General features: G+C 42.2%; 1 protein-coding gene across 6 annotated transcripts in view; it reads left to right on the forward strand.

Annotated features, from left to right (window-relative positions):
• The window catches only part of ST7 (suppression of tumorigenicity 7), an 85,554-nt gene extending 63,214 nt beyond the window's left edge, over window positions 1–22,340 (forward strand). For 4 of the 6 annotated variants that reach the window (XM_033161834.1, XM_033161836.1, XM_033161838.1 and 1 more), the window contains 8 exons: window positions 2,306–2,403; window positions 6,613–6,727; window positions 10,760–10,832; window positions 12,256–12,358; window positions 16,468–16,618; window positions 17,858–17,950; window positions 18,371–18,510; window positions 22,167–22,340. In XM_033161834.1, the coding sequence (XP_033017725.1) occupies window positions 2,306–2,403; window positions 6,613–6,727; window positions 10,760–10,832; window positions 12,256–12,358; window positions 16,468–16,618; window positions 17,858–17,950; window positions 18,371–18,510; window positions 22,167–22,262 (869 nt within the window). In that variant the 3' untranslated portion in view covers window positions 22,263–22,340. Of the gene's footprint in view, window positions 1–2,305; window positions 2,404–6,612; window positions 6,728–10,759; window positions 10,833–11,628; window positions 11,768–12,255; window positions 12,359–16,467; window positions 16,619–17,857; window positions 17,951–18,370; window positions 18,511–22,166 lie in introns of those variants that run through there. The other 2 variants (XM_033161835.1, XM_033161840.1) reach the window with 2 other exon arrangements.
• The last annotated feature ends 3,933 nt before the right edge of the window (window positions 22,341–26,273 follow it).

The following is a 26,273-nucleotide window of genomic DNA, read 5'->3' on the forward strand; positions in this document are numbered from 1 at the left end:
TTTGGGATAATTTGTACGTATTCTGAATGCTTTCGGCTTATATCTTGTTGTGATTAGAAGAGACTTCAAAACGTGAGGACCATAATCTGCAAATAATTGATTGACACGTAGGATACATAAGGCCAATGTAAGGCAACACAACAGGTGTGTTGTCTTAATATTGTAACTTCATTATCTACATGAACATTAAAAGAGGGCATATTACAACTAAAGAAAGGGTATGATGCCTCATTCTAAAAAAAAAAGCCTTTGAAAAGAGAAAAAAATCCTGATGTGTTCTTGGTTAAACGGTCAGTGCTGAAATTTGTTTCTATTAATGTTTGTGGTTAACTATAATATCACAAGGAACTGGGTAAATTCAGTGTGAAGGAAGAGTTCAGTGTGTTTATATTCACACAACTCTACCAGAGGCAGAAAATCTTGCTGCTTAATCTACGGTATATACATCGTGTGCTTGTGTGTGTGTGTGTGTGTGTGTGTGTGTATGTGTGTATGAATTTGACTGCTTGGAGTACCTGAAGCAAGGAAAGGACTTTCAGTCGCAGAGGCACCCTTTGGAGGCAGGCAGAACTTGACACTTCATGCTGCACCTGGTCTACCGAGGCTGCAGAGTCCAATCTATACACCATAGTTTCCATGGTTTCTCCACCGCTGCCCCTTTTCATCCTCTAGGCCGGCTGAAGGAGGATGGCTGGGATGGGAAAAGATCGTAACTTTCTTGGTACCCCCTGTGTAGTGTTGAATAACAAGTGTCTCTTCCTAAGTCCCACGAGAAAAGACCTCGCATCATGTCTGTTGCTGATGCTCAAGCTGTGAGTGCTGTCAGTCATGTAGCCAAAATCCTTTCACATGTGTGGTATTGGCAGGCTTGGAGGGACCCCAAAGCTTGCTTGCTTGCATGCATGCATGCATGCATGCATGCATGAATAAATAAATAAATAAATAAATAAATAAATAAATAAATAAATAAGGCTATCATTTTTACAAGAAAAACTGTACTGGGGACCCCCCCCTTTCCCCCCCTCCCCAAACCCAAAATGAGTGTTATCAATGACTATGGAATGTTGACCAACTTTGGGGGTGGGAGATGGTCAACAGGAAAACCTGGAGGGGGCTGGAATGGAATAGTTTTGGTCCTGAGCAGCAGCAATCCTGCTTGCATGTCCCATTTGCCCTCCTCCTTCTTGCAGTTTTGTGCAACAAGCCAGCCCCATAGAGACACCAGGTGTTTTTCGTTGCTGAAATCATTTGTCGGCGTGGCCTTATTTCATATTAGGCACTCACTGCATGGTTCATCCTTCAGTGGGGCTTGTTCTCATGACCACGAGGTAGGCTGCAGGCCATCGGTTGTGATCATTGCACCACTGTCTTGCTGTAAGCTAGTAGTGTGCAAGCCCTGGTGCTCACATAATCAGTTTTTACATGCTACTGCTTCTGAAAGTGTGGTATTAACAGTGTGCACAGAGAGAGAGAGAGATGGGATTCTCTCCATGGTGCTGAACAGGCTCAGCTTGTGATGCATAGAATGCCATTGCACAGAAAGCAAATTCAAATGGCTTTTCCAATGCTGCTATGTATGGCTGAACTCTTAAGAGCGGCAAACGGCTGTTTACAGTGTACAAAGAATGCCCTGGAGGGATGACTGACTTGAAACTAGTAGCTGAAAGCATCTCTCATCTTACCAGAACTCTTTAAATTGCATGGTGATGTTGATAGCCCTGGACTCCTTTGGGAGGAAGGGCAGCATAACAGAATCAATCAATAAATAAATTTGGATTCAGCTGTACAGAAAGCAACCTGCAACAGCAATAGGGTTGTTCACACTGCAATCATTTGTAGCTAAACTTCATCAGAAATGGAAACCTTTTCAAAGGGTCTGGATGATAAACACTTGCCTAAGTGAGGCAAGGTATAGAAGTTTGCATAATTTTGGTGCGCATGTGAGTTCTTGTATTGGTGATTAGAATTGTTAACAGTATGCTGTAGAACTGAGGGCTAAAGAAAAATCCTTGCAATTTTTTATTTTTTTTTATAAGTGTACTTCTTGACTAATTGACGGGCAGGTTCCAACTCTAGATCTTTGTAACTTAACAGCAAGGGTTGTTGGTCTATGTACTTTTTATTGCTTCCTTCCACATATCTTTGGTATTCAGCAATAAGAATTCAAAGGAAAGGTTATACCTTACACTTTGAAGATGTTAAATGGAACCTTTGTTCTGTCTGTTTCTGCAAACACTCATCCTCTTAAAACCTCCCCCCTCCTTTCTTTCTCTCTCTCTCCTTCTCTCTCCTTCTCTCTCCCCAGGACGGGACACTAATGTATTAGTCTACATTAAGAGGAGGCTGGCAATGTGTACAAGAAAGCTGGGGAGGACCAGGGAAGCTGTGAAAATGATGAGAGATGTGAGTTTGGATTTGTGTTCATATTTGTCTTATTACCATGCGCAGTCAAAAAGCATAGATAGGATGCTCATTATGCCTGCCCTTTGAGCATAACCATGACACATAAAATACCTATTCCAGCATTGATTCTTTGTCCTTTCCAACATTATCCCCAGCTTCATAGTTTTCTGAATGATGAGAGTGGAAGACCTTCTTGAGCTCATGTGAAATGCAGAAGTAGCTGCATTGGCCCCTAAGAAAATATCCCAACAATGCCTCTCTTGGACTTGCTGTTTATTCCCTCTTCTCACTTTCTGCTCCTCTCCTACTGCCCCACTACATGTAAAGGGTCTGACCTGGGAGATCCCCACTCCCTTACCCTGAATATTGAAAGTCTTCTAGTGAGTTCGATACCATGGTTTTTTCAGTTTGGGCCTTGCCCGCAAAGATGGCTCTTTTATTCAAGACCTCTGGGTAAACGTTGGCCTTTAGTTCTTTCCCACTAATTGGAAGATGATCTCATGGCATGTCATTTGACAGCGCTGCATCTTCAAGACCACAATAGTGGCTTGTTAATTGGAAGGGATGACTCAGCTATGAGAAGGGGTGGTCACGCTTAGGTTTTGGAAATTCACAACCTGGGAGTCTTCTGATTGGCTAGGAAGACTTGGTTCAGCTGCTAGGCCATATTGTATGGAGTTACCCTATTCCCTTGTCTGCTGCCGTACACCTTTTCCGACATCTGTGGGGTCCATTGATCCTTTGCTATGTATTAGAACTTGACTAAATGAACTTGCTACTTTTCTTTTGTTTTCCAATTGTGTTCTCTTGCATTCTTAGCAATATTCTCCAATTGTATTTTTTAAATTGGCCTATGAGTTCTCTTTATGTTGCTATTTTTACAGCAATTATTTTGAACAAATCTACGTCTTCAGTCTTCATATGGTTTCTGGGGAAAGTCCTTGGTACTGGATCCTGTTTCTTGGCCAAACTGCTACTGAGTAATTTTTGTGGGCATGAGTCTGGTTTCCAGCTCTTGCTCCTGTGAATCTCAAGGGGTATCTGGTAAGGTTCTGGGAGTCTCCTGGCCCAGACTGGTGGGACCATAGCAGCGATGGCTGCTGTACTACCTTGCAGGTTTGGGTTTCAACTCTGGTCATTTGGCGCCTGCTAGACCAACAAGGGATGGTTCCCAGGGTTTGGGGACTTCAGTCCTCTTACAACCAGGGTAAGGGAGACCCTGCTTTCAAATAAGTGCAGGGTTTCCTGATTCGAATGTTGCCTTTTATTGTCAATGGGGAAGGAAGTACATAAGCCCAATACTCCCAGATTTCACCCATACGTGTAAGGGAGGCATAACCACCGGACAAATGCTATTATTTATTTTAAAAGGATCAGCATGTAATGGGACGATTCCCTTATCAAGAGTAAATGTGGCAAAACCAGAAACTGATGCAAATACTTTATGATTTGGAAAGAGGCAAGTGTGGTACTGGATGCAACAAAAATGGTGTCATAATATATATGAAGAGAGATTTTTAATTAGGAATCCTAAAATGAGCATTGTTCCTTATTGGGGGGTGGGGAGAGAGAGGCTATATTAGGCTGATGACATTGCTGGTGCTTTGACCTCCCTTCCTGAGCTCATTCCTGCGATACAGTTTTCTACTTATCTCAGTTGCTGTCAGCACTCTAGTTCATTTGCCCAATACCTAAGTGCATGCATATTAGCCCCAAGGGAAATAAGCGCCAGTAGTAAAATGGACAGACTGTATCAGGAAGTGGGCTGCCCCTCTTTGCAGTCTAATTCCATTTTCCTGGATTTTACAAGTGTTGCATCATTGTGAAGCTGTCAGACGTTCCACCGCTCTTGAGCTCTAGCTAAATGTAGCCGCATTCTTAGGACCATGAACTTGACAGGTGGCCGTTAATGGTGAGGATTTCTCCATCTTGAGAAAGGATTTCTCCTTCTACGCAAAGGAATCTTGGGGCAGCCATTTGAGCCTTCTAACTTCTTCAGCTGTTTGTTCCCACGGAGCCAATAAAAGATTTTCTACTTTTGAAAAAAAGATGAATTTTATCTTGCCATTTCTGTGTCCCAAGGAAAAAAGTATAAAATACTCAGCTGTGACAATCCCTAAAACGAGGTGAAGATGTAGTAAAGATATAACCCAAACTTAACTAAACGCAACTCCAAAAAATTGGGGTGAGGGCCCCTAAACAACTAAGTGGAATTAGACAAAAATATATACAACTCAAATGAAAACCCTCATAACAAAAACCCTAACGAGATGCCGGCTCTTCCTCGTTTCACTGGATAGAGTCTGTTTCCTCAGAGGGAAATTAATTATAGAAACTACAGAAAGCTACGAAAGTCAAACCAAAAGAATAAAGAGCAGTAGGGGGAGAATCCTCCCAAACTATTTCATGTTAGTTGAACTCAGGTTAACTAACCTAAACAATTTTGATAACAAAACTCATTACTTTGAAAAAAACGAAGCCGCACGGGCTTCTGTGACCAGATGCTACAAAAACATGAGCAGTCTTAATCATGTGCGGCTTCTGCCATTAAAATCCAAGATGTCCGGAAAATTCTGGATATATGGCAACCCTAATGAATGTACTTTCATTCTCTTACCTTTCTGCCTATATTGTGTGTAGAGGGGATGTGCAAACCTATTGATCCAGTCCAGGCATCCTGGGGCTACTAATGGCCCTAATGAGACTGAATTATGTGTCCTGTTATAACCGTGTTGCAATCACTAGGTTCCTCCTGTTACCTTAATGCAGTGATGGCCAAACTTGGCCCTCAAGCTGTTTTTGGACTACAACGCCCATCATCCCTAGCTAACAGGACCAGTGGTCAGGGATGATGGGAATTGTAGTCCCAAAACAGCTGATGGCAGCTTTCACAACCCAAAACGATTTAGCCGTAAGACTTTTCTGATGGGACTGCTGTTGATTTGCATTGTCTCGCAGTCCAGGCTCGCTGCTGTTGTCTGATGTCCAAGCCTATCACCCCGAAACTGTGTTACAGGGGCGAGTGGAAATTGTATTTGGTTAGAAAGCAAAAAAAAAAAAAAAACCCAAACAAACCCAAACTAGATAAAGGTCAACATGTAATGTGTTTCTTATGTGTTGTCAATCTTCCGTTTTGTTGGCTCAGAAACAAATAGCCCACTAGTAGTTATTTATGCTCTGGTCCATGGGGTCACGAAGAGTCGGACACGACTGAACAACAACAAGTTATTTATTTGCATGATGCTAGAGTGAACACTTATTTCCAACATTGTGTGTATGTGCTCTAGATTCAATTCCTGTTCTAATAGTGAACCACCTTACAATGCAATGCTATTATTAATAGATGTAAAATGATTGCTAGGTAAAGTGTAATGGAAAAATAAGTATGCATTTGCAAGCCAAGTTCTGCTGACTTGTTATCAAAGGTGTTTGCACCAAAAGTTTTTTTTTTAAGTTAACCCTTTAATTTGGGGGGGGGTGTAAATTGGTTTATAAAACCAGTGTAATTTTGATAACCATCTAACTTGGTTATTTGGAGGAAATAATTACTGAACCATGATTAAGCTAGTTTATATGAAGCATGTTTCCTGTTCCAGCTTCTACATTGAGTGATTACATACTTCCCAGACCAATATGTGTTTGCTTAAAATGAAGTGCTAGAGAGAGGGAATGGACTCTCCTGAACTGAAAGCAGAAATTTTTCTTCCTTTCCCTGACAGTTACTGCATCTGCAACAAAGCAATTTGTGCCATGCTGTTGTCTTACCTTTTTTTTTTTTTTTTTTTGAGGATGTTGCGGGGTAGTTTGGTGTCCCCCTCCCCCCAGATTTTGGGAGGCACCCTCTCACAGAATATGATTGTACACAAGAATTAAACACAAGAAGGAGATAACATGGTTCTCCATGGCTCAGATTCACTACTTGTATCCACCAGGAACTGTACATTCAGTACAGTGGCTCAGTTTTATTGAAATCCCAGTCGAAATCAGACAGGACCCCACCCTGGTGGATGTCTTGACACCTACTGCAGATTTGTTTTGTTATTTCTCTAGGCATTTTAAGTACTTTTATAGTTTTAACTTACTTTTATCTCTATTGTATTGTTGAATTTGTTTTCCTTAGAGCAGTCGTTTACACTTGCTTTCACATCAGTGTTGCAGGATTCTGTGCTAAATCTAAACCTATTCTCTTATTGTTATTTTTAATTACAGTTAATGAAGGAATTCCCTCTTCTCAGCATGTTCAACATCCACGAAAATTTGTTGGAAGCTCTGTTGGAGTTACAAGCATATGCAGATGTTCAGGCAGTTTTAGCAAAATATGATGGTAAGTAGAAGTACCTCTTTACATAGCGAGTGTGTGTGTGTGTGTGTGTGTGTGTGTGTGTGTGTGTGTGTGTAAATTGAGAGGAAGAGAGAGCAGCTTCCAGTGACAGAATCACTTTAAAGGGCGAAAATCCCAGCTTCTTTCAAATGCCGGCTTCTGTAGTTCTGAAACAATTCTACATAAGTTGAACCTTTTTTAAGCTTCTCCATCATTCCATGTGTTCCGGACCATTCATTTATTTCATGAAATTTATACATCTCTTGGTTGTAAAACAAACAAACAAACAAAACAACTAAAATGGTTTACAAAAAGGTAAAATAATAAAATCAAGAAAAAATTACAACCCTCCTTAAAGACATACAAAAGTTAAAAACTAAAACAGATTAAAGCTACCTCAACTTTCTAAGCATCTGTGTAGGCTTGTCTAACCCAGGGACAGCTGTGGGCAGGATTCCTGCAGCAGGTTGGACTAAATGACCCCCAGGGTCCCTTCAGTGACTCTTGGGTGAACTTAGAGATGCAAAATATTCCCAATGAATCATCTCTACTTCTCTGTGTCTTGTGGCCTTACAGAAATATTGTCTTCTGGCACAATTAAGACATCTATAAAGTTTCTGCACAAAGTGCATCTTCTGCCTCTATTTTGCTGTTGGCAGCAATGCTCTTGCTAGAAGAGGGGCGCCTGGGAGGGCATGCAATTTCGGAGGAAGATCTTTCCCTCCCATGAGTAGAGGGTTATAGCGTTTGCAGCCCTGGAAACTGCTCACCATGGAAACTGCAGGCAGACAAAGAACATAAAATGTTTCAAGCTTCTTCTGCTTCTGCCTCTTGACTTGACTTGTTTTAAGAGATGCTCCACTATTATTCTCTTCTAATGTCTTAAACTGCAGATTCTTCCTCTCTGACACGGTTTTTGTGAGGATTCTGTATGCAAGCTTGCTAAATAAAAAGATGTGCGAGAGGTTTGGGGGGTAAGGGTTGATGGCTTAAGTGCTGCAGAATTCTGGGTTAAATATGCATCTGTTGTTGCCGCTGAATGGCTTTGCTCAGAGGAAATAAGCTATTTGCAGGATTCATAGCAAATGAAAACCTCCCTGACCCTCAGGCAACACTGGATTATTTGCCATTAAAGCAGCTATTTTTAATGGCATTGAGAGCAAGTTATTCATTAACCTCAAAGCGGGAGTGTGTTCTGACAGTGAGTGCCAATAATTGACTTCTGACCTTAATAGCGCAGAGAAAATTGAAATATTAGGGAGGATTTTTGGCTTTTCAAATGATTCCTTTTTATTCAAAAAAATAGAGGGTGTGTGTAACAGTTTCCTAGGGAGCTGTTGATTAAACATTTTGGGTCATATGCAGTTGTGCCTCTGTTTGAAGTCTTTGATATGGTTGATGCTTCTTCTAATGGATTTTCTTCTTCTTTTGGCAGAGAGGGAGAGGTGATTTTTGCTAATGCACTGTGCAGTTTCTCATAACAATATTCATGCTGTTTTGGAGGCTCTCACTATCTTCCAAACCGTCTTGGGGGATATGGTGGAGATTGCTTCTCCACCACTTTTGTTAGTGGAGGTATCTATCTGAACTTTTGGTCACATTACAAGATTTCACCTCTTGCTTTTATGGTACAGTGAAGCTGAGCAAAGTGGACTAGCCCAATGTTTCCCAAACTTGGTCCTTCAGCCGTTTTTAAACTTCAGTTCCCATCACAACTGACCTGCTAGCAAGGAATGATGGGAGTTGTAGTCCAAAAACAGCTGGAGACCCAATTTGTGAAATACTGCACTAGCCAGTGGAATACTGATCCATATAAACACTACCTGCAAGTAGAACACTAGCTTATTGGGTGAAAATGTTCTCTCTCACCCTGCTGTGTTAGTTTTATGCTTGCAGGGAGTATTGATGTAAGTTATAACCTGTACATGCCATGCACAGGTAAAAATGTGGCATGTTTTAGCCATGTCTAGCCACGGCAAGAAGCCAGGCCTTCTCCAACGAAGACAGAAGGCTTTCATGTCTTCGGGGCCAGATCTCACAGACCAGTTCCCTAAGGAGTGGACAGCCTTAAAGAGGGAAGGCTCTGGCTTAGAACATAGCACTTCACATCTCTTTAATTTCCCCCTCTAGGCTCACTGCCTGTGCTGAAGGGTTGACATAGAAATTTGAGCTCTGGCGTGGAGGTTCCTTGGGGACTGCAGGTTCCACGAGTACATACTCTTAATTTCAGGAGTCCCTGGCTGAAGGATCCGAATGTGATGGGACTCTGGCTCAGACCTGTTCATAATGCTAGGAGCTGGGTCAGTTTCCAGCATCTCTACTTCCAGTACCACTAGTCTGGTGGACTGGGGCTCAGGAGTCCCAACCAGACTTCTAAAGTTGAGAGCTGGTGGTAACTGTTAATCTCTGCCAATTATTTGAGAGTTGAAATCTTGGCACACTTACGTATTGTGTTTAGTATCAGAGACCCAAGTACTGAATTTGGCAGCTGCTTGTTTCTCTCTAGCTATTGACATGTTTTGTTCCTTTTCTCTGTATATCTGATTTTTAGCTAGGTTTTCCCTATTTCTTTAAGGGTCTTGATACTGTTAGTCATTTTACTTGGTTAGTTGTCCTGGGTTTGAGAAGGGCAGGATATCCATTGGTCATAAATAAAGACAGACAGACCCAAGTTCTAGGGTTCTGGAATTGGCCAAAGCAATCTTTGGCATGTGGCAGTAAGCATATATTCATAACTGCGTAATGTGTGAAATGAATATTTGTATGATTCAAAGACTAATTCTTCCAGCCATTAATGGTCTCTGTTTGGCTAAGCATATTCTATTTTGGTAAATCTGAGAAAAGGTCAGTCAGTAGATCTCTCCCTTTTGTCTCTCTGGGGACAACTGAATACTTCAGACTTGAACCCATTTAACAGTAATTCTCTCCTGTTGAACTCCAAGGAACCTTGAGAATACTTTCTCCAGGAGACTAGCTAGGGATCTCTTGATTGGCACTTCTCAGTATCCTCATGAGAATACAATTCCCAGGGCCATTAGAGCTGAGCAAGGAGGATATAGCTGCAAGTTTGTAATGTAGCTTGGCTCTCTTTCTCCATGGCTTTGCATTTGAGTTGAAAGCAGTCTTGAGACACAGAACAAGGATGATGCAATGGGGCAGCCATGCTTTTTTATTCAAGTGTTTCCCCCAGTCAACATGAGAGTGGCAAGAGTGTGTGCCTCTTTCTAACATGCCTGCATGAAGGAAGCAAAACTGTTACCCATGATACCTCTGCCTATTCTGTTGCTTCAGCCTGGCTTACCAATCCTCAGGGCATTGCTGGGACGATGGACCACAAAGAGGGTAGAAAAGGAGATTCAGTTTCCCTCACTTGGTTGCCCCTTTAGCTACTAAAACTTGTTTTCATACATGTTTTAATATATTGTTTATATGCTTTTAAATAAAATAGTATACATTTTGTGTGTTTTTATTGTTGGTGTTTTAAATTGACTCTTATTGTTAATTCCTTTGGGATGTCTCCCAGGATGCAATTACGAAATGAAATAAAGTAGACCTTGACATCACTTCATACATGAATGTGACAGACACATGAATGAACATCACACATGTTCATCATAGCTGTATCGGCCTTAGTTAAGTTCAGGTACAGCCCTGGATATTTCTTCATTGCTTGGCATTATTGCTCGATCCTATTTCCTAAAAATACTGCACATTAGTTGTGTTTAAAAACTCTTCCTCACTACGCTGCCGCCTCTCAGAGATGATCTGAGAAGTGCATCTCCCAAGCAGTAAATGTTTGTCAGAGGGTTAAAATCATTAACACTAAGAGATACAGCTTCGACTTTCTTCTACCAAGCATTCCAATTTAGAGGAGATAATTGGTTCCAATCCTCACTTAATGTGGTTCTAGATAGGTTTCCACATTTCACAAAACGTATTGAAAATGTATTCATAGATTCCCCTTTTACCACCACCATGGCAGTTTTTAAACGTAAAGAATCTTACGCTTTTTCGTTTTTGTTTTCTTCCCTACAGATATAAGTTTGCCAAAATCAGCCACAATATGCTACACGGCTGCCCTGCTGAAAGCCAGAGCTGTCTCTGACAAGTAAGTCCAGAAGAACGCCTGTCCACCAGAATTCTACTCTGCAAACTTGGCAGACATTTAACATTTTTCATTACTGAAGGACCATTCATACTAGCAGGAAAATGTTTTATCATGCCATGTGGTGCTTATTTGATGTTGTATAATGGAGGCCACTTGAACATCACATTTGTATACTGCATGGATAGCATAAACAATGGTTACCTACATATTACTGCTGTCGTTTGTTGGTTTTTTTAAAAAATAGCTGGTGTTCTCTTGGCCATCTTCTTGTATACAAAATGTGACAATTTTATAAACGTAATTTATCCTTACCAGCAGAATAATTGTGCGCAGGGCACATTATTTATTTGAGACAAGTATTGTGAATGTTTTGAGTATTTCTGGCAGGCAAATAGTGGATTATCTCAGTCTGCAACATAAAAGCTTTCTTAGGAGTATCTTTCTAGGGTGCTTAGCAACTCACACTCTGCTTCTTCAGCTGCTATAAAAGATATTTGTCAGAGATGCTGTTTGTGGTGGTGCTTGGCACCTTACGGGATGAGCTCCTAAAAGCTAGATTCTGCTCAGAGGTGGAAGCGCACAAATCCCGAGCAGAAGGCGTCACGTCATGCACATGCTACCTGGGTTCAGAGCACAGCCCAAAGGGTGGGAAGGAAGCAGCATGGGAAAGACCACTTTCCTTCCTGCTTTTTTATTTTTTTGCAGAGACTTTGCAATTATAGTGTATTTGCACTTCGAGACCTAAGTAATTTTTGTTCCCTTTCGTTCTTTTTTTTTTTTTTTTTTTGTCCTGTAGATCGCCAGTACCATCTGCAACATCTTTCCTCCCTACACAGCGACTCCAGCTTGGGAGGGCAGGGCTAGGTTTGTCACAGCTTTCCCTGTGGTGTCTGCCTGCCAAGTTCAGCTCCATGGAGTTAGCCATGGGGTGTGAGGTGAGAAAGAGATTGCATGGTCTGGGTATTCCCCACCCCCCGCCTTCCATTTACTGGGGCAGATGATATTTGCCCACAGTACGGGCACACCACTAGGAACGGGTACGGCTGAAAGTAGATTACCTACTACTGTCGCTGTCCCAGTGGCATCGAGAACTCTAAAGCCTTCCCAAAATGTATTTTTCAATTAAAAAGGAAAAAAACCCTTTGGAACAATTTACTGGCATTTTTTTTTTTTTCACCCCTCCCTTGAGGGGTTTTGGTCCCGATTTTAAAAACAAAGCAAATTTAGATTAGCACACAGAGAGAAAAGAAATTTGACGTGCTTTCGACTTCTGCTGGGATTTTTAGTCAGTAGCCTGTGTCATTTGGTTGCTCAGCTTTTCCATTGGAGAGCTCTAAGGCCCCTGCTACATCAATGCTCCTCTGATGCTTTTCCTTGTGCCGAAGTTGACCTCCATGCTTTCCGTTTTCTTTGTTCCGTGTAGATTTTCTCCAGAGGCAGCTTCAAGACGAGGGCTAAGTACGGCAGAGATGAATGCAGTAGAAGCTATTCACAGAGCAGTAGAATTTAATCCACATGTGCCAAAAGTGAGTTTTATAATGAATTACTGTGGCTGTTTGAAACAAAAGCCAAAATGAACTTGAATGGGAGGTGAACAAGGAAGGGTTGGGGATTTAATATAGGACAACAGGGCAGCCAATTTTATGGGCAGGGTGTACAGTCTGCCTTTGTCACTGCTGCAACAAGTACAGTTGTTGAAACCTTGAAATCAACCTCTTTTTAAACCTCAGGATTTCTCCTTTTTTGATCTTGTATAGTAGTTCTCCAGTGTGTTTCATACTCTTGCTCTTTGAAGACCTTTTGGAGTGTCTTCTTACGCCTTTAGCCATTTTCACAAGTGATGGGTAAATTTCCTTTAGCATTTTGCACATTTACATCAGCTAGAATCAAGCTCTTGAGTTGAATACTTCCCTTCCGCTTTTTCTCCCATGTTATCAACAGTCAGAATTTCAGACTAAGCATAGCTCTCAGCTTCACTTGTGCAATTGCCCTTAACACTATATTCTTAGCACACCTGTTTTGTGTGTGCCTTCTTAGCTATTTTAAAACTGGCCTGCATATATACAACGTAGAACAGCTCTGCTGTTCCTAACCTGTAGCGTTTCATACTGCAGATAGTAGATTTCACATTTGCCTCTCACTAATCTGGAGAAAGAAACTAAGCATACTGTGGCAACTTGGTTAGAGCAATACTCTAATCTGCTCTTTCCCCAGAAATAGAGCCGTTTACAATGCAAGAGGCAATCTAATATAAGATCGCACTTGCAGTGTCAAATGGAAGTGAGGTACCATTTTGTTTCAGTAGGGAATGCAAGATCAAGTGCTTAAGACTCATGCTTCAACATATCCAGGAAAATATTGCCCCACAAATAAGAAAAGGGAGCGGAGGGTTTATTTTTGAAGAAACTATGCTGAGGTTATATTTTAGCATCTCATTCGAACTGCAGCAATGTATTTTCAACATTGGCCTTTGGCATGCATAGCTAATAGAAAAGTCTGTTTAATTATTTGTAACAGTAGCTAAGGCTGCAATCCTTGCATGAGGGTTAGTCCCACTGAACTAAAGATGTCTTACTTCTGAGTAGACATGTATAAGATTGCTCTGCCAGTTGTAGAACTGGCCCAGAGATAAAGTTGCTTCTGAAGAGTAAATCCATGTGGTCTCCATAACTCAGGAAATCAGCCTCTGCTGTCCTCCTTGTTTAAGTAATTGGTTTTCCACTAAGCTTGAGGTGCTCCTGCAATTAAAAAAAGCATTGTAGTCAAAATGCAGCTTAATTGGTTTATTCTTTCAACCTCTTTTATACTAAGAGATAACAGCTCCCACTTCCCACTTTGGGGATGTAAGTTTGTTGTTGTTTGCATGAATAGTATTTAATCAAGATTTCAAGAAATTGCTGCTTGATTTGCTTTCTGAAACTTCTATCATTGGTTGGTGGGAGGAAGAGGAGAAATAAGGGTAATCTGCTCTTTTCTCATATTTTTATTCAAATGTCTTGCAACTTCTTTCTTCAAACAAAATGGCAAATTCTAGCATATGACTGAAAGGCTCCAGATTTTAATCAGAGCAATATTCTTTCAGTGGATTTTCCCTGTGCATTTAGTTTCTGTGGAGCATGAGTTACTGAGTGCATGACACTAGTCTGTGTTCCCAAGGCATTCCTTGTAATGTGTGAGAGATCGTTTTAATCATGTACACGCAACATGTTCATCAATATAGGCACCCTAGACTATTCTGATAACATCTGCAAAGAGCACACACACCTGGCCTCGGGGACACCCAGCATGAGCACTATGCTCATACAGTACACAGCAAAGATTAGTGTATCTCTTGAGTAGTTTTAGGCTCACCCTAGCTATAGGCAAGGACGCGGGTGGCGCTGTGGTCTAAACCACTGAGCCTAGGGCTTGCCGATCAGATGGTCGGCGGTTCAAATCCCCGCGACGGGGTGAGCTCCCATTGCTCGGTCCTAGCTCCTGCCCACCTAGCAGTTCGAAAGCACATCAAAGTGCAAGTAGATAAATAGGTACCGCTCTGGCGGGAAGGTAAACGGCATTTCTGTGCGCTGCTCTGGTTCGCCAGAAGCGGCTTAGTCATGCTGGCCACATGACCCGGAAGCTGTCTGCGGACAAATGCCAGCTCCCTTGGTCCATAGAGCAAGATGAGCGCCGCAACCCGAGTCGTCTGTGACTGGACCTAATGGTCAGGGGTACCTTTACCTTTAGGCAGTGAAGCAGTATCCTAAATTATTAAACCTCCCAGATAGTGAATATCTATATAAACGTGAATTTTAAAGACTCTTCCTATTACAGTAGCATAAATTAACAATTAGAACCATAATCAGAAAATTATATCTATAATTTATGGTATAGTAAATTTTGTTTGGGATTCTGAAAAGTAAGCAACTCATGTCTGTCTCTCGCTCTCTATTTATATACTGCTCTTCCCCAGAATTGGTTCCAGGATGGCTTGTCCATTACAGTAAAATAAAAGTGCTTGATACAGAACTATATATACAAACTTCAAAGACCACTACTGTATAAATTAGGATTTTTCTTTAAGCTGTTACAAAACTTAAGTGGATTACTAGAAATTGGCAGAATTGATATTCAGAATAGCATGATCCTGAAGAAGCAACTTGGTAGAAATTCATGTGCATGAATTGTATTAGTGTGGTACCTCGGGTTACAAACTTAATTCGTTCCGAAGGTCCGTTCTTAACTCGAGGCACACTTTTGCTAATGGGGCTTCCTGCTGCCACCGGCGCGCAATTTCAGTTCTCATCCTGGGGCAAAGTTCTCAACCCAAGGTACCACTGTACTTACGGTGCAGTCCTATAGATGTGAGTGAAGCAAGTCTCACTACATTCAGTGGGTCTTACTTCCAGGTAAGTGTGCAGAAGGTGCCAGTCCTATACCTGGAAGGAAGTTCCATTCAATTCAGAGGCTTACTTCTGCAACAAAACAAAAAACAAAAAAAGGTAGGGAATTGCACTGTCAAGACCCTTATAGTGAGCCTTCCAACTCTATACCACTCTTTCATTATCTATGAATTAAGATTAAATACTACCTCAATTAGAGCTACCCTAATTAGATAATGGTTTTTGTTTGTTTGTTTTGCTGTTTTCATAGTTAGCATTTGTCTTCACAAGAGTAAGGTGAAGGGACCCCTTTATTAGGTCCAGTTGCAGACTCTGAGGTTGCGGCACTCATCTTGCTTTACTGGCCGGGGGAGCCAGTGTACAGCTTCCGGGCCATGTGGCCAGCATGACTAAGCCGCTTCTGGCGAACCAGAGCAGCGCACGGAAACGCCCTTTACCTTCCTGCCAGAGCGGTACCTATTTATCTATTTGCACTTTGACATGCTTTCAAACTGCTAGGTTGGCAGGAGCAGGGACCAAGTAATGGGAGCTCACCCCATTGTGGGGATATGAACCAACGACCTTCTGATTGGCAAGCCCTAGGCTGTGGCTTAACCCACAGTGCCACCTGCGTAAGAGAAAGGTTTTACTTAATAGTTCTCTCCAGTTGGCAGGGGATGCTTCAGTATACTTGGCATGCTGAAGAACTTGGGATACTTCAGTAATGCATCAAGTGCAGTTTGTGGTGTCACATTTTGTGTCTTTAACTCCAAACCCCCTTTCTCCCTTGTGTGTGTGAGACATTCACAGTTAATGAATCATGTGTAACTATGGAGATCAAATGTAGGCATTATGTTCATTGGCTCAGCCGAGACTCCAGTGGTTGCCATGAGTTGACTGCAGTGCCCTATCCTGTTGTTGTTTCTGATACGTTGAATAAAAAATGTACCACGTTTCCTCAAAATGGTTATGGTTTGCTGTATTTTTAAGAGCCTCCAGTTGCTCATTTTCCCACAAGTGCAGCATTCCAGTTTTTTGCCATACTATGTCTCCATTGTCAAATTAGCAACAGTCTTCCAATTTTGACCTAAACTTGTCTGGCAGCCACTACAAAAGGGTTACAAATTCTTTAAACAATATGGCCTTTAAATGCTATATCATGTTTGATAAAACACTCGCAGTACCACACAGGGAGCAGGTGCATCCTGGCCCAGTGCAAAATTTGAGGTAGTGACTTTATTCCTTTGCGACTGTGTGTTGTCTTTCTGTTGCAGTATCTCCTAGAAATGAAAAGCTTGATATTGCCTCCTGAACATATTTTGAAGAGAGGCGACAGTGAAGCAATAGCTTATGCTTTCTTTCACCTTCAGCACTGGAAAAGGGTCGAGGGGGCACTAAATCTCTTACATTGTACGTGGGAAGGCAGTAAGTAACTCACTTTCTTAGAAGCATCTGGCAGGTGAATGCCAAATGATGCAATAGCTCATTTTCTTTTGATATGGAAAGCCCTTGCAGGCTACAGAATTGATTGATTCATGCTAGTACCTGATCTAGCCACCTTCTTGCAGAAATGGGGGCTCCAGTGCATCGAGTGTCTCTTACGTACATAAGGTTATCCTGCTTGCCAAAATACATAGGGAAGCATGTGCACAGGAGTTCTGTGGCAGGGGAGGAATGTGGTATCGTATCACATCATTTTTTTTAATTTGCATACTATGAATAGATTATCTTTTCAAAATGAGAGCAAGAGCATCAAATGATACTGAGAACAATCCTAGTTGTTTTTAGCATGTTTTTATTCTGAAAAGTGTGGCCCAGAGAACAAAGTTTGAGAACCACTGCTATAGACACTTACCTGGGAGTAAGTCCCATTGAACTCAATAGGGTTTCCTTTGGAGTAGAGATGTATAAATTGCACTGTTAATATTGATGATACAGCACCTCGGTATTCCTTTAAAGCAGTGCTTGGCTTCTTTCATTTACATCTCAATTCCTCCTAAAGTTGCAGGGATACCGAGGTTCTGAAATAGGCATACTGTTTTGTATTATATTTATTTGAATAGGAATATAATAGTAGATGCATGGAGAATTCAATAATTTGGCTAAGTGGCTGGAAACTATGTACATCATTGAGAGAAGGGATTATATGAATTGCAAATTTAAATAACAAGGAGCTTAACTTGATGTTTATATGATTGTCTTTTATTATTGTGGGAGCCTACATCAGAGGTTCCCAAACTGTGGTCTGTAAAGCACAAAGTGGTTTGCAAACTTCATTCAGGTAGTCCATGGCATGTCTGCGGTAAATATTCCTATTGAGTTTAAATTGTATTTTTATTGCTTCTTCTATTGCTCTTGTTGTATAACAGTAAGATGAATACTATGGGAGACAAACTGTAATACAACACAACACAAGAAACACAATAAAAAAAATCATATAGTCCCTAGAACAGTGCATTACAATTACTACAACAGGCATAAATATCATTAAGCAGTCCACCAAGACCACTAGCAATTTGTGTGTGCATGTGGGAAGTTTGGGAACCATTGCCCTACATGACTATTTTAGCAACTGAAAAATTTATTGATCTTGTATCTAAAGTGCATTACAATGTATGGCTCTGTCACATTCAAACTGTGACTGTTCCTCCCTTTCCTTTATAGCTTTCAGAATGATCCCTTATCCTTTGGAAAAAGGGCACCTTTTCTACCCTTACCCCATCTGTACAGAAACAGCAGACAGAGAACTTCTTCCATGTAAGAGTGAAACTTTTTTCCCCCTTGTTTAATTTGTAAGTAACTAAAAAAACAGGCTGTTTCTCCAAGTGCCCTTCCCATGCAAAAAACTGGAGGTTGGGAAATGCTTTACCCCACTGTTGTTATTCTTAAGGAAATTTATACATAACTGAAAAATAAGCAATGTTCATCATAGCCATTATAATACGTAATCTTGTATGAGAGTTTTGACATGGTTTAGCTAGAGAAGAAAAGGAGGAACTAGAGGAGTGTGTTAGAGCAACAGAGGTCAAGCTCAACAAACATGCTCTTTTGGTGAACATCAAGTTTTTTAAAAAGGAACCTCCTTAGGAATACTTAAGTGAACTGAGAACCACGTTTCAAATAATGTATTTTGCTTACCCTAGCTTTGTTTGTTCTTTCCTAATATTTTCCATGCAGCATTTCATGAAGTCTCTGTTTACCCCAAGAAAGAACTTCCTTTCTTTATTCTCTTCACTGCCGGATTATGTTCCTTCACAGCTATGCTGGCACTTTTGACACATCAGTTCCCAGAGCTTATGGGAGTCTTCGCTAAAGCAGTGAGTAATATTTACTCATGCCCCTTTTCTGGGTGGATCAAGAGTGTTTGTGTTGACTGGATAAATAAAATAGGACTGTATGAAATTTGGTGACAATTGTGTTCTGGCTGTACATTCGGTCTGAAGGGCTATTATTCTAAGGGTGGTATAACTACCGTATTTTTTGGACTATACGACGCACTGGACCATAAGATGCACCTATTTTTAAAGGGGGGAAACCAGGAAAAAATATTTTTTCTGGTTTTCCTCCTCTAAAAGGCTGGGAAGGGGGCGCTGGAGGGGGAGCGGAGGAGGCAGGCTACCGGGCTTCCCCTGCCTCCCCCGTCCTGCCAACACTGGCAAAAGTGGGGCGGAGAAAGAGGAAGCCCGGTAGCGCCGCACGCCCCTTCAAAGCGGCTCATCCCCACTTTCTTTAAAGGGACCTGGTGGAGAAAGCAGTGGGGATGCTGCTGCTTTCTCCACGCCCCGCCGTCGATCCCAAAAGCCTGCTCTTCGTTCCTCCCCACTGCTTCCCAGTCGCAAAAGCCTGCTTTTGGGAGCGGGGCGGCAGGGAGGAACAAAGAGCAGGCTTTTGGGATCGACGGCGGGGCGTGGGGTGGTGGAGAAAGCAGCAGCATCCTCGCTGCTTTCTCCACCCCCCCCCCCCCCCCGCACCTGGCACCGATCCCAAAAGCCTGCTTTTGGGATTGGCGGGCGGCGTGGAAGATCCAGCAACACCTCCGCTGCCGCCTGTACAGGAAAACAGGTTTTAATGCAGTCTATTTTTGCAATACATTGTATTTTATAGCCTGAACCATTAGGGCATCATAAAGGTGCAAACCATGCACTCTTAGTTTGTCCCTAAGCAAAATGCATTAGCTGTCTGGTAAACTCTTGCCCCCTGTGCTGCAGTTGCCCTTGTTGTTGAGACCCCAGTATAATGTCGCCAGTTATAAGACTCATCTATCCAACAGCATGATTGATCATGACAAGTTGTGGTAGATCCTCATAGTATGGTTGCCACAACATACATTCTAGGTTACATGATGGCAATTATGAAAGATGGAATGGAAGCTTCATTCCTTTTATCAAGGAGCTGAGAACAAGCAAAGTAATGAAACGCCATACAAACCAGCAGTGGTTCAAATTACTGACTAAATGGAATAGGTTCCTGTTTGATTTAACTACCTGTTTGAACTATTCTTTTCAGGAAAAGCTACGCTATGGAATAGAAGTGTGAGAGTATTTTTTATTACAATGTACTAAAAGGAAGATATGCATTTCATATTACATGCCAAAATACAGTCACATTTATGGCAGTCATCTCTGTTTCATGTGACATGTGTGTCAGCAGCAAACTATTACTTTTCTTAACATGGTGCAAGCAGCCAGTCTTCCCTTAAACTGATATTGTAAGTTGTAGCTATTAGTATGACCACTATGGCTGCTGCTGTTACAGGTCCCATTTGCCTTCTCAAAAAAAATTGGTTATAAAGGGTAATGAGACATTTTTGACAGCTGTCCTGGTTTCTAAATAGTCCTGTCGATAGAAGGGCCAGTTCAAAACATTTTTAGAATTCCGTATCTTAACATACTAATTCACTGGCTTCTGATCATAAAGAGTTACTGGGCAATAAAATCACAAAATTTTCTAAAACCGGTATAGTGTTCTGATTACAATACCGGTTCAGACTTTTTGAGCTGCTGATACATCACACCTCCCTCCCTGTGATGTATTGGCAGTTCAAAAATTCCACCCGTGCAAAGGCTGCACACCTGCCGCCTCTCAACATGGGGAGCCTCCCTTAAACTGCTCTGCTGGGGGTGGGTGGGAAGCTGCATGCCCCTCAGCAGATCAGTTTAAGGAAGCCACACACAACCCCTGTGCCTCTGGCTCAAGGGAGCTGGAGGTGTATGGAAGGGTTGATAAGCTAAGAGGCAGTGGGTGCGCAGGCTCTTCCTCCCGGCCAGTCACTATTGGAGCAACTGACCGGGAGGAAGAGGCAGCCTGCTCAAATAGCTGCCTCCACCTTCCCCATGCCCCTCTGGCTCCCAGAGCTGAGGGGCAGGACACTTCCCGCTAGGTCTGGACAATGTCAGCTTTTCAACATTGTGATCTGGTGATACACCGTGATGTTGAAACAGAGGAGGAACAAGCTGCATTGGCCCCAGTCCCACAAGTCGCTGAGCTGAAATTGCTGTCACTCCCACTGAGGAAACTGAGGTGGTTTTACCCCCGGCACCTGCTGGGGCCGATGCAGCTTGTTCCTCTCGCTGGGCATTGGGGAAATGAGCAGCTAGAGGGGTGGGCTCCCTCAAAGGTGCCTGCTTGCTTTTGCCCAAGCGGGCACACTGCACCTTTACCCCCAGGGTGGCCCACCTTCTCAGGTAAAAGCACTGCTAAGTGCACAGCCTGTCAGGCTCCATTCACTGGAAGGAAGAGGTATCCTGCCTGACCCCCTCTCCGAAAGCAGCAGATGAGAGGCACATATGGGCCTGCCTCAGCCGTATTTGGGGGGCAGCCTAACTTCCCCTTAGTGGAGAAGTCTAACTGAACCCACACCCCCAGTTCGAGGGGGGGACTTCATTAGACTTCTCCGCTAAGGGGTAGGCAGCTGTGCACCCCTCGAGAAGTTTAAACGAGCTGCCTGCCCAGGCAGACAAGGAAGGAACCAACTACTGGTCCCTGTTGTATGGTGCCCACGATGGCAGTTGCACCAGGGGGTATATTGGGAGTGAAACAGCTGCCTCTACCACCAGTGCCCAGCTGCAGCTTGTTTCTCCTTCAGTATGCTGGGTGCTGGTTGTAGAGGGACTCAGGAGCAGCAGCAGTTTCACATGCAATATACCCCCAAGCGAAGCCACCATTGTGCTCTGGCCCTCCTACTGGTCCTGGACAGTGTATTGATACATCGCCCAGGCCTCCTTTCCAACACATCAGCTGAGTGGTTTAAGGGCCTCTCTGGCTTGTACAAGCCAGGGCAGGGGGCTTGATGTTGAGGCGTGCACAAAGCTGATCAAGCCTGCATACCACTCTTGTTTGCACAAGCCAGAGCACTATGGGGTTGGGTGATGTATCTTGGCTGCCTCACCTAAGGTGAGAAGGAAGCAGCGGCTGAGATACATTTCAGACAATGTGCTACAGCAACAGCTAAATACCAAGATTTACTGATATATCACAATGTTAAAAACCAGATACTAACTACTGTGACTTTCCCAGTACAAGACAGAGGCAAGAATGACTGAAATATAAAAATATATCCATACATAATTAAAATGGAAAGCTATTTTACCAGGCATGCTTCATTGTACAAGTAGAGATCAGGATGAGAACAGTAACGGGGCAGAAAGAGAGGGAAGTGAAGTCCATCAGTGTAAGTGAGACAACATAGCGTGAAAGAGGCTATGAGAATAGGACAAAACCAGAATCCTGGGGAAACAATGAGAAAGCAAACAAAAATCCAGGTTAGAACAAGGACAGACAGTATCAAAACCAGCGACTAAAATAGAAAGCAGAAAAAGGATATTTGCATACAAATCAGAAAGCTAATCATGGCCCACATAGTATTTAATACAAAGGTTGATGTATATACAAACTATTTGCAAAAGCAAGAGGTGCATAAAGAAAACTACTTTATCTTCTCCTTGACAAATGATCGTTCTTTTTTGCTTTGCAGTTTCTTAGCACTCTCTTTGCCCCCTTGAATTTTGTGATGGAAAAAGTGGAAAGCATCCTGCCCTCCAGTCTCTGGCATCAGCTGACAAGGATCTGAAGGGAAATAGTCCGAAATGACTGCCATGACATTTTCTGTGCCAACTTACTGTTGCTGACCAGAAAGCATGATTTCTTTTTTTAAAAAAGGGAAGCAGTTTTCAGTTCTTCATGGGTTGTCTGTTATAATTTTTGTTGCTGTACAAAACACATTGATGTTTGGTTCTATTCTATTTTGCTTTCAGAAAACAAAAGTGAAAAAAATCTTTGGGGGGGGGGGAATAAATTTTGTGTATTGCAGCAATATAGTCTTAATACTGTTTTGTTCACATTTCCTACCACTAAGCTCCTTGAACCAGGCAGAGGGCCTTCTCAGTAGTGGCGCCTGCCCATTAGATGTCAAAGAGATAAACACTTACCTGACATTTAGAAAACATATGAAGGCAGCCCTGTTTAGGGAAGTTTTTAATGTGTGACATTTTAATGTATTTTAATCTTTGTTGGAAGCCGCCCAGAGTGGCTGGGCCCTAGGGAAACCTAGCCGGATGGGCGGGGTACATTATTTATGTGCTTCCATTTTAATCCTGAGTGGAACAACCTGCTCCCCTCCTCTTTTTTATATTTTAAAGCACTATTAGGCTCAGTCGATGAGGAAGTGCTAATTAACCATATTGATTCAGTGCATTAGACCCCTGTGCTGCTAGTAATTACGGGTATTTGAAAGCAAGGCAAAGGATCAATATTTGTACACCTGCATTACAGCAATACACTCTTCTATTGCAATGCCCAGGAAATATTAGTAAAAACTGTAACCAGGTAGTCAAGCTGGGGGTGGGGGTCAAATAGTCTCATTCCACTTTTGGAAATAGCAGGCATAGTAGCATTGAGAGGAAAATGGCATGGGTGGAGAGGGTCCAATTCTGCTCCCTCATACCTACAGTACTAATCCATCTCAGCCCTTAGTGACAACAATTTCTGAAAGGGAAACAAGCCTGGGATAGACAATCACTTGGCAACTGCAATCTCAACTCAACATTCAATAGAGTTTTTGGAAATATGAATGAGTTAGGGCCATTGTAAAGAATTTCTCACAGCAGAACTCTTTACTTATTGCCTTATCTGCGTGGCTCCCATGCTGCTGAGATATTTAAATAACCTAAACTTGTGGCAGGGTCTGACCAGGTAAGTCCCAACTATGCCATTCCATTAAGGAGAGTAATTCTGCCCCAGTTGGCATAATTGGATCATGTAAATGCTACCTCAGGAGCAGAGGAGACAGAAAAGTGGGTCCTGCCTGGTTAGGGGTATCCTTTTATTTAATCAATTTGTTTCTTAAGACATTTTTATGTCATTTTAAAAAATCTAACCAGTTTACAGCAATAAAACACAAAACTGTACAATAAAAAAACACATGAAGTTAAAACGACAACAGTTAACTATTTACCAAACATATTTCTAAAATATTTTGGGTGTTTGTGTGCATAATTACATACAAAATATTAATATGTGCAACAAGAGCGAATGTTTAGTCTCCATTTTTAATGTGGCAATTCTGTACTCACTTACCTGGGAGCAAGTACCATTCAACTCCATGGAGCTATCTTCTAAGTAGACATGCATAAGGCTACACCGTACCTATAGGGATAGATTCAGACTGTTAGTTGAACTTTAGACCTATTGATTTCTGGATCCAACCCACCATTTTCAAAGATAATTTGGACTTAAAAGTCTTGTTCCACATCTCTGCTAGACAATGTTAAATTTGTCCTATTTAAATGTATATCACATCCCATAACTTGAAAGGGCTTTCGGGGTGGGTGACAAAATAAAGCGTCTGCAAAATATTACAAATATTAACACATTAAAAAGGAAAAAAAGAAACACCAACTGCAGGACAAAAGGTGCAGTTAATTAAATATCCTGCTGAAATAAGGTCACAACTATCTGAAAGATATGAGCAGAGGAACTCTTGTCAGGCATTGCTGAGAAGGCCCTGCTACATGTCCTCACTTATCTTTAACGATATATCCATGCTGGTAAAGGAGAACATGAGGTCTGTCAAAGCAGTGCAAGGTTCCAAAATCTACAGGTGATGGACTTTATTTTTGTGGCAGGTTTGCTTCCTTTAATGAGCACCACTTCCATCCCTAGAATGTTGCGATTTTTGTTTATCTTCAGGAAGTGGCTGAGGGTTGATTCACAGACCAGATAAACTGCAAGGAAATCCAAAATGCCTTGATGTAATTAACATAAAAGGCATTGCTCTACACACTACTTGAAGCACATAATGCACTTGAGAAGAAAAACGTTTCATTAAAATGCACTTATGGCAATTAGCCTCAGTACGACAGATACCCAAGGAGTTCGCAGATAGCTGCCCAACTTGCGTTAACAGATTTCATACAACTATGAAGAGCTGGTTGTCTCAGTTCTGCCAAAGTGAAATGCATTCCGCCTACCTCTTTTGAGGAGGGTATGTTTTACCATCTCAGCATTTCTTAGCATATAATAGGACTTGTAAGAGTGTTGTCAATGCAGCATGACAACAGACCAGGCAGGTGGCCCAGGCACGTGACTGAACAGCTCAGGCACCTGGCGTGGGTAGTGGCCAGCCCGGGCAAGCAGCAGAGAACAGCCAGGACAGGCTTGGAAACCTCCCAGCAACCACCCTGCACCACTGTTGCTGTGCACCTCAACCTGCCACAATTTCAGCCTCAACATTTTAAATGGTGTATTTCTCTCTCTCTCTCTCTCTCTCTCTCTCTCCTTCCTACATCAGCAAGGGGTGGGTGGGTGATGAGAAACTGGCGAACTGCAAGCAGAGGGGTGGTTTTGGTGAGTTGTGAGGGGAAGAGAGATTTGGGCAAAGCTGTAAGGGGAACCAGGGATTAGGCCAAAATGTGAATGAAGATGAAATGGAATAAAACAAGCACCTTGGAGAAAAAAAGGCACAAGTGAGATGCCTATAATTAAAGGCAGCTCCCATGAGAAATTAATAATTATGTATGTGATATCCACATTCACTGTGAAATATTTCTTTCAGCAAGAGGACTGAAAGACGGGTAAAGGTAAAGGGATCCCTGACCATTAGGTCCAGTAGTGGCCGACTCTGGGGTTGCGGCACTCATCTCGCATTACTGGCAGAGGGAGCGGGCGTACAGCTTCCGGGTCATGTGGCCAGCATGACACAGCCACTTCTGGAGAACCAGAGCAGCGCACAGAAACGCTGTTTACCTTCCCGCTGGAGCGGTACCTATTTATCTACTTGCACTTTTGACGTGCTTTCGAACTGCTAAGTGGGCAGGAGTTTGGACCGAGCAACGGGAGCTCACCCCGTTGCAGGGATTCGAACCGCCAACCTTCTGATCAGCAAGCCCTAGGCTCTGTGGTTTTAACCCACAGTGTTGACGCTTTCTAACCACTCCATTTGCAATGGTGTTTATTTGAAGGAGACAAACACCAAAGGTAGTCTCAAAGTGACAAACTCACATGATGAGGCACAGGCCTCTTTTTGTATACCAGTCCCTTGGGCACAGCTGCAGCACATTCTTTTCTTTAATTGAGGCGGATTTAGTAATTTCTAAATGCCATTTTATTTTATGGCACTTTCTTTTTAAATAGAAAAGCAAGGTTTATAAAGATACATAAGCTAAAGCTAAACTAAATCTGTCATAGTTTTACTTACACATAAAAAATATGTTTGCATACTTCATTTTAGTGAAACAAGGCAGCTCCATAATTATGTAAAAAAAGCACATCACACCAGTCATGAGACTGGGTAACAGACACATTGGGAAGTTTTTCATACCGGAGGCTTAAACCAGCTTTTCTCTCAAATGGCCTCTATTACAAATGTAAAACATACCTTGTTTATTTTGTACACTTGCACACGGCAGAAACATAAGAGAGGATCATAAAAAGGGAAGGCTTTCGCTGCCCATATGAAGGCATCTGTTTCCCCAAGTCTGTTGCTTGAAGAAGTTTGGATTCCTTCTTACGTGCATTAAATGTCAGGAACCTCATAAAGTGGAGATGAAAGAAAGGGTTTCTGACACTAAAAGCATTTTATGGG

The sequence above is a fragment of the Lacerta agilis genome, chromosome 10 (assembly GCF_009819535.1).
Source record: "Lacerta agilis isolate rLacAgi1 chromosome 10, rLacAgi1.pri, whole genome shotgun sequence".
NCBI classification, from domain to species: Eukaryota; Metazoa; Chordata; class Lepidosauria; order Squamata; family Lacertidae; genus Lacerta; species Lacerta agilis.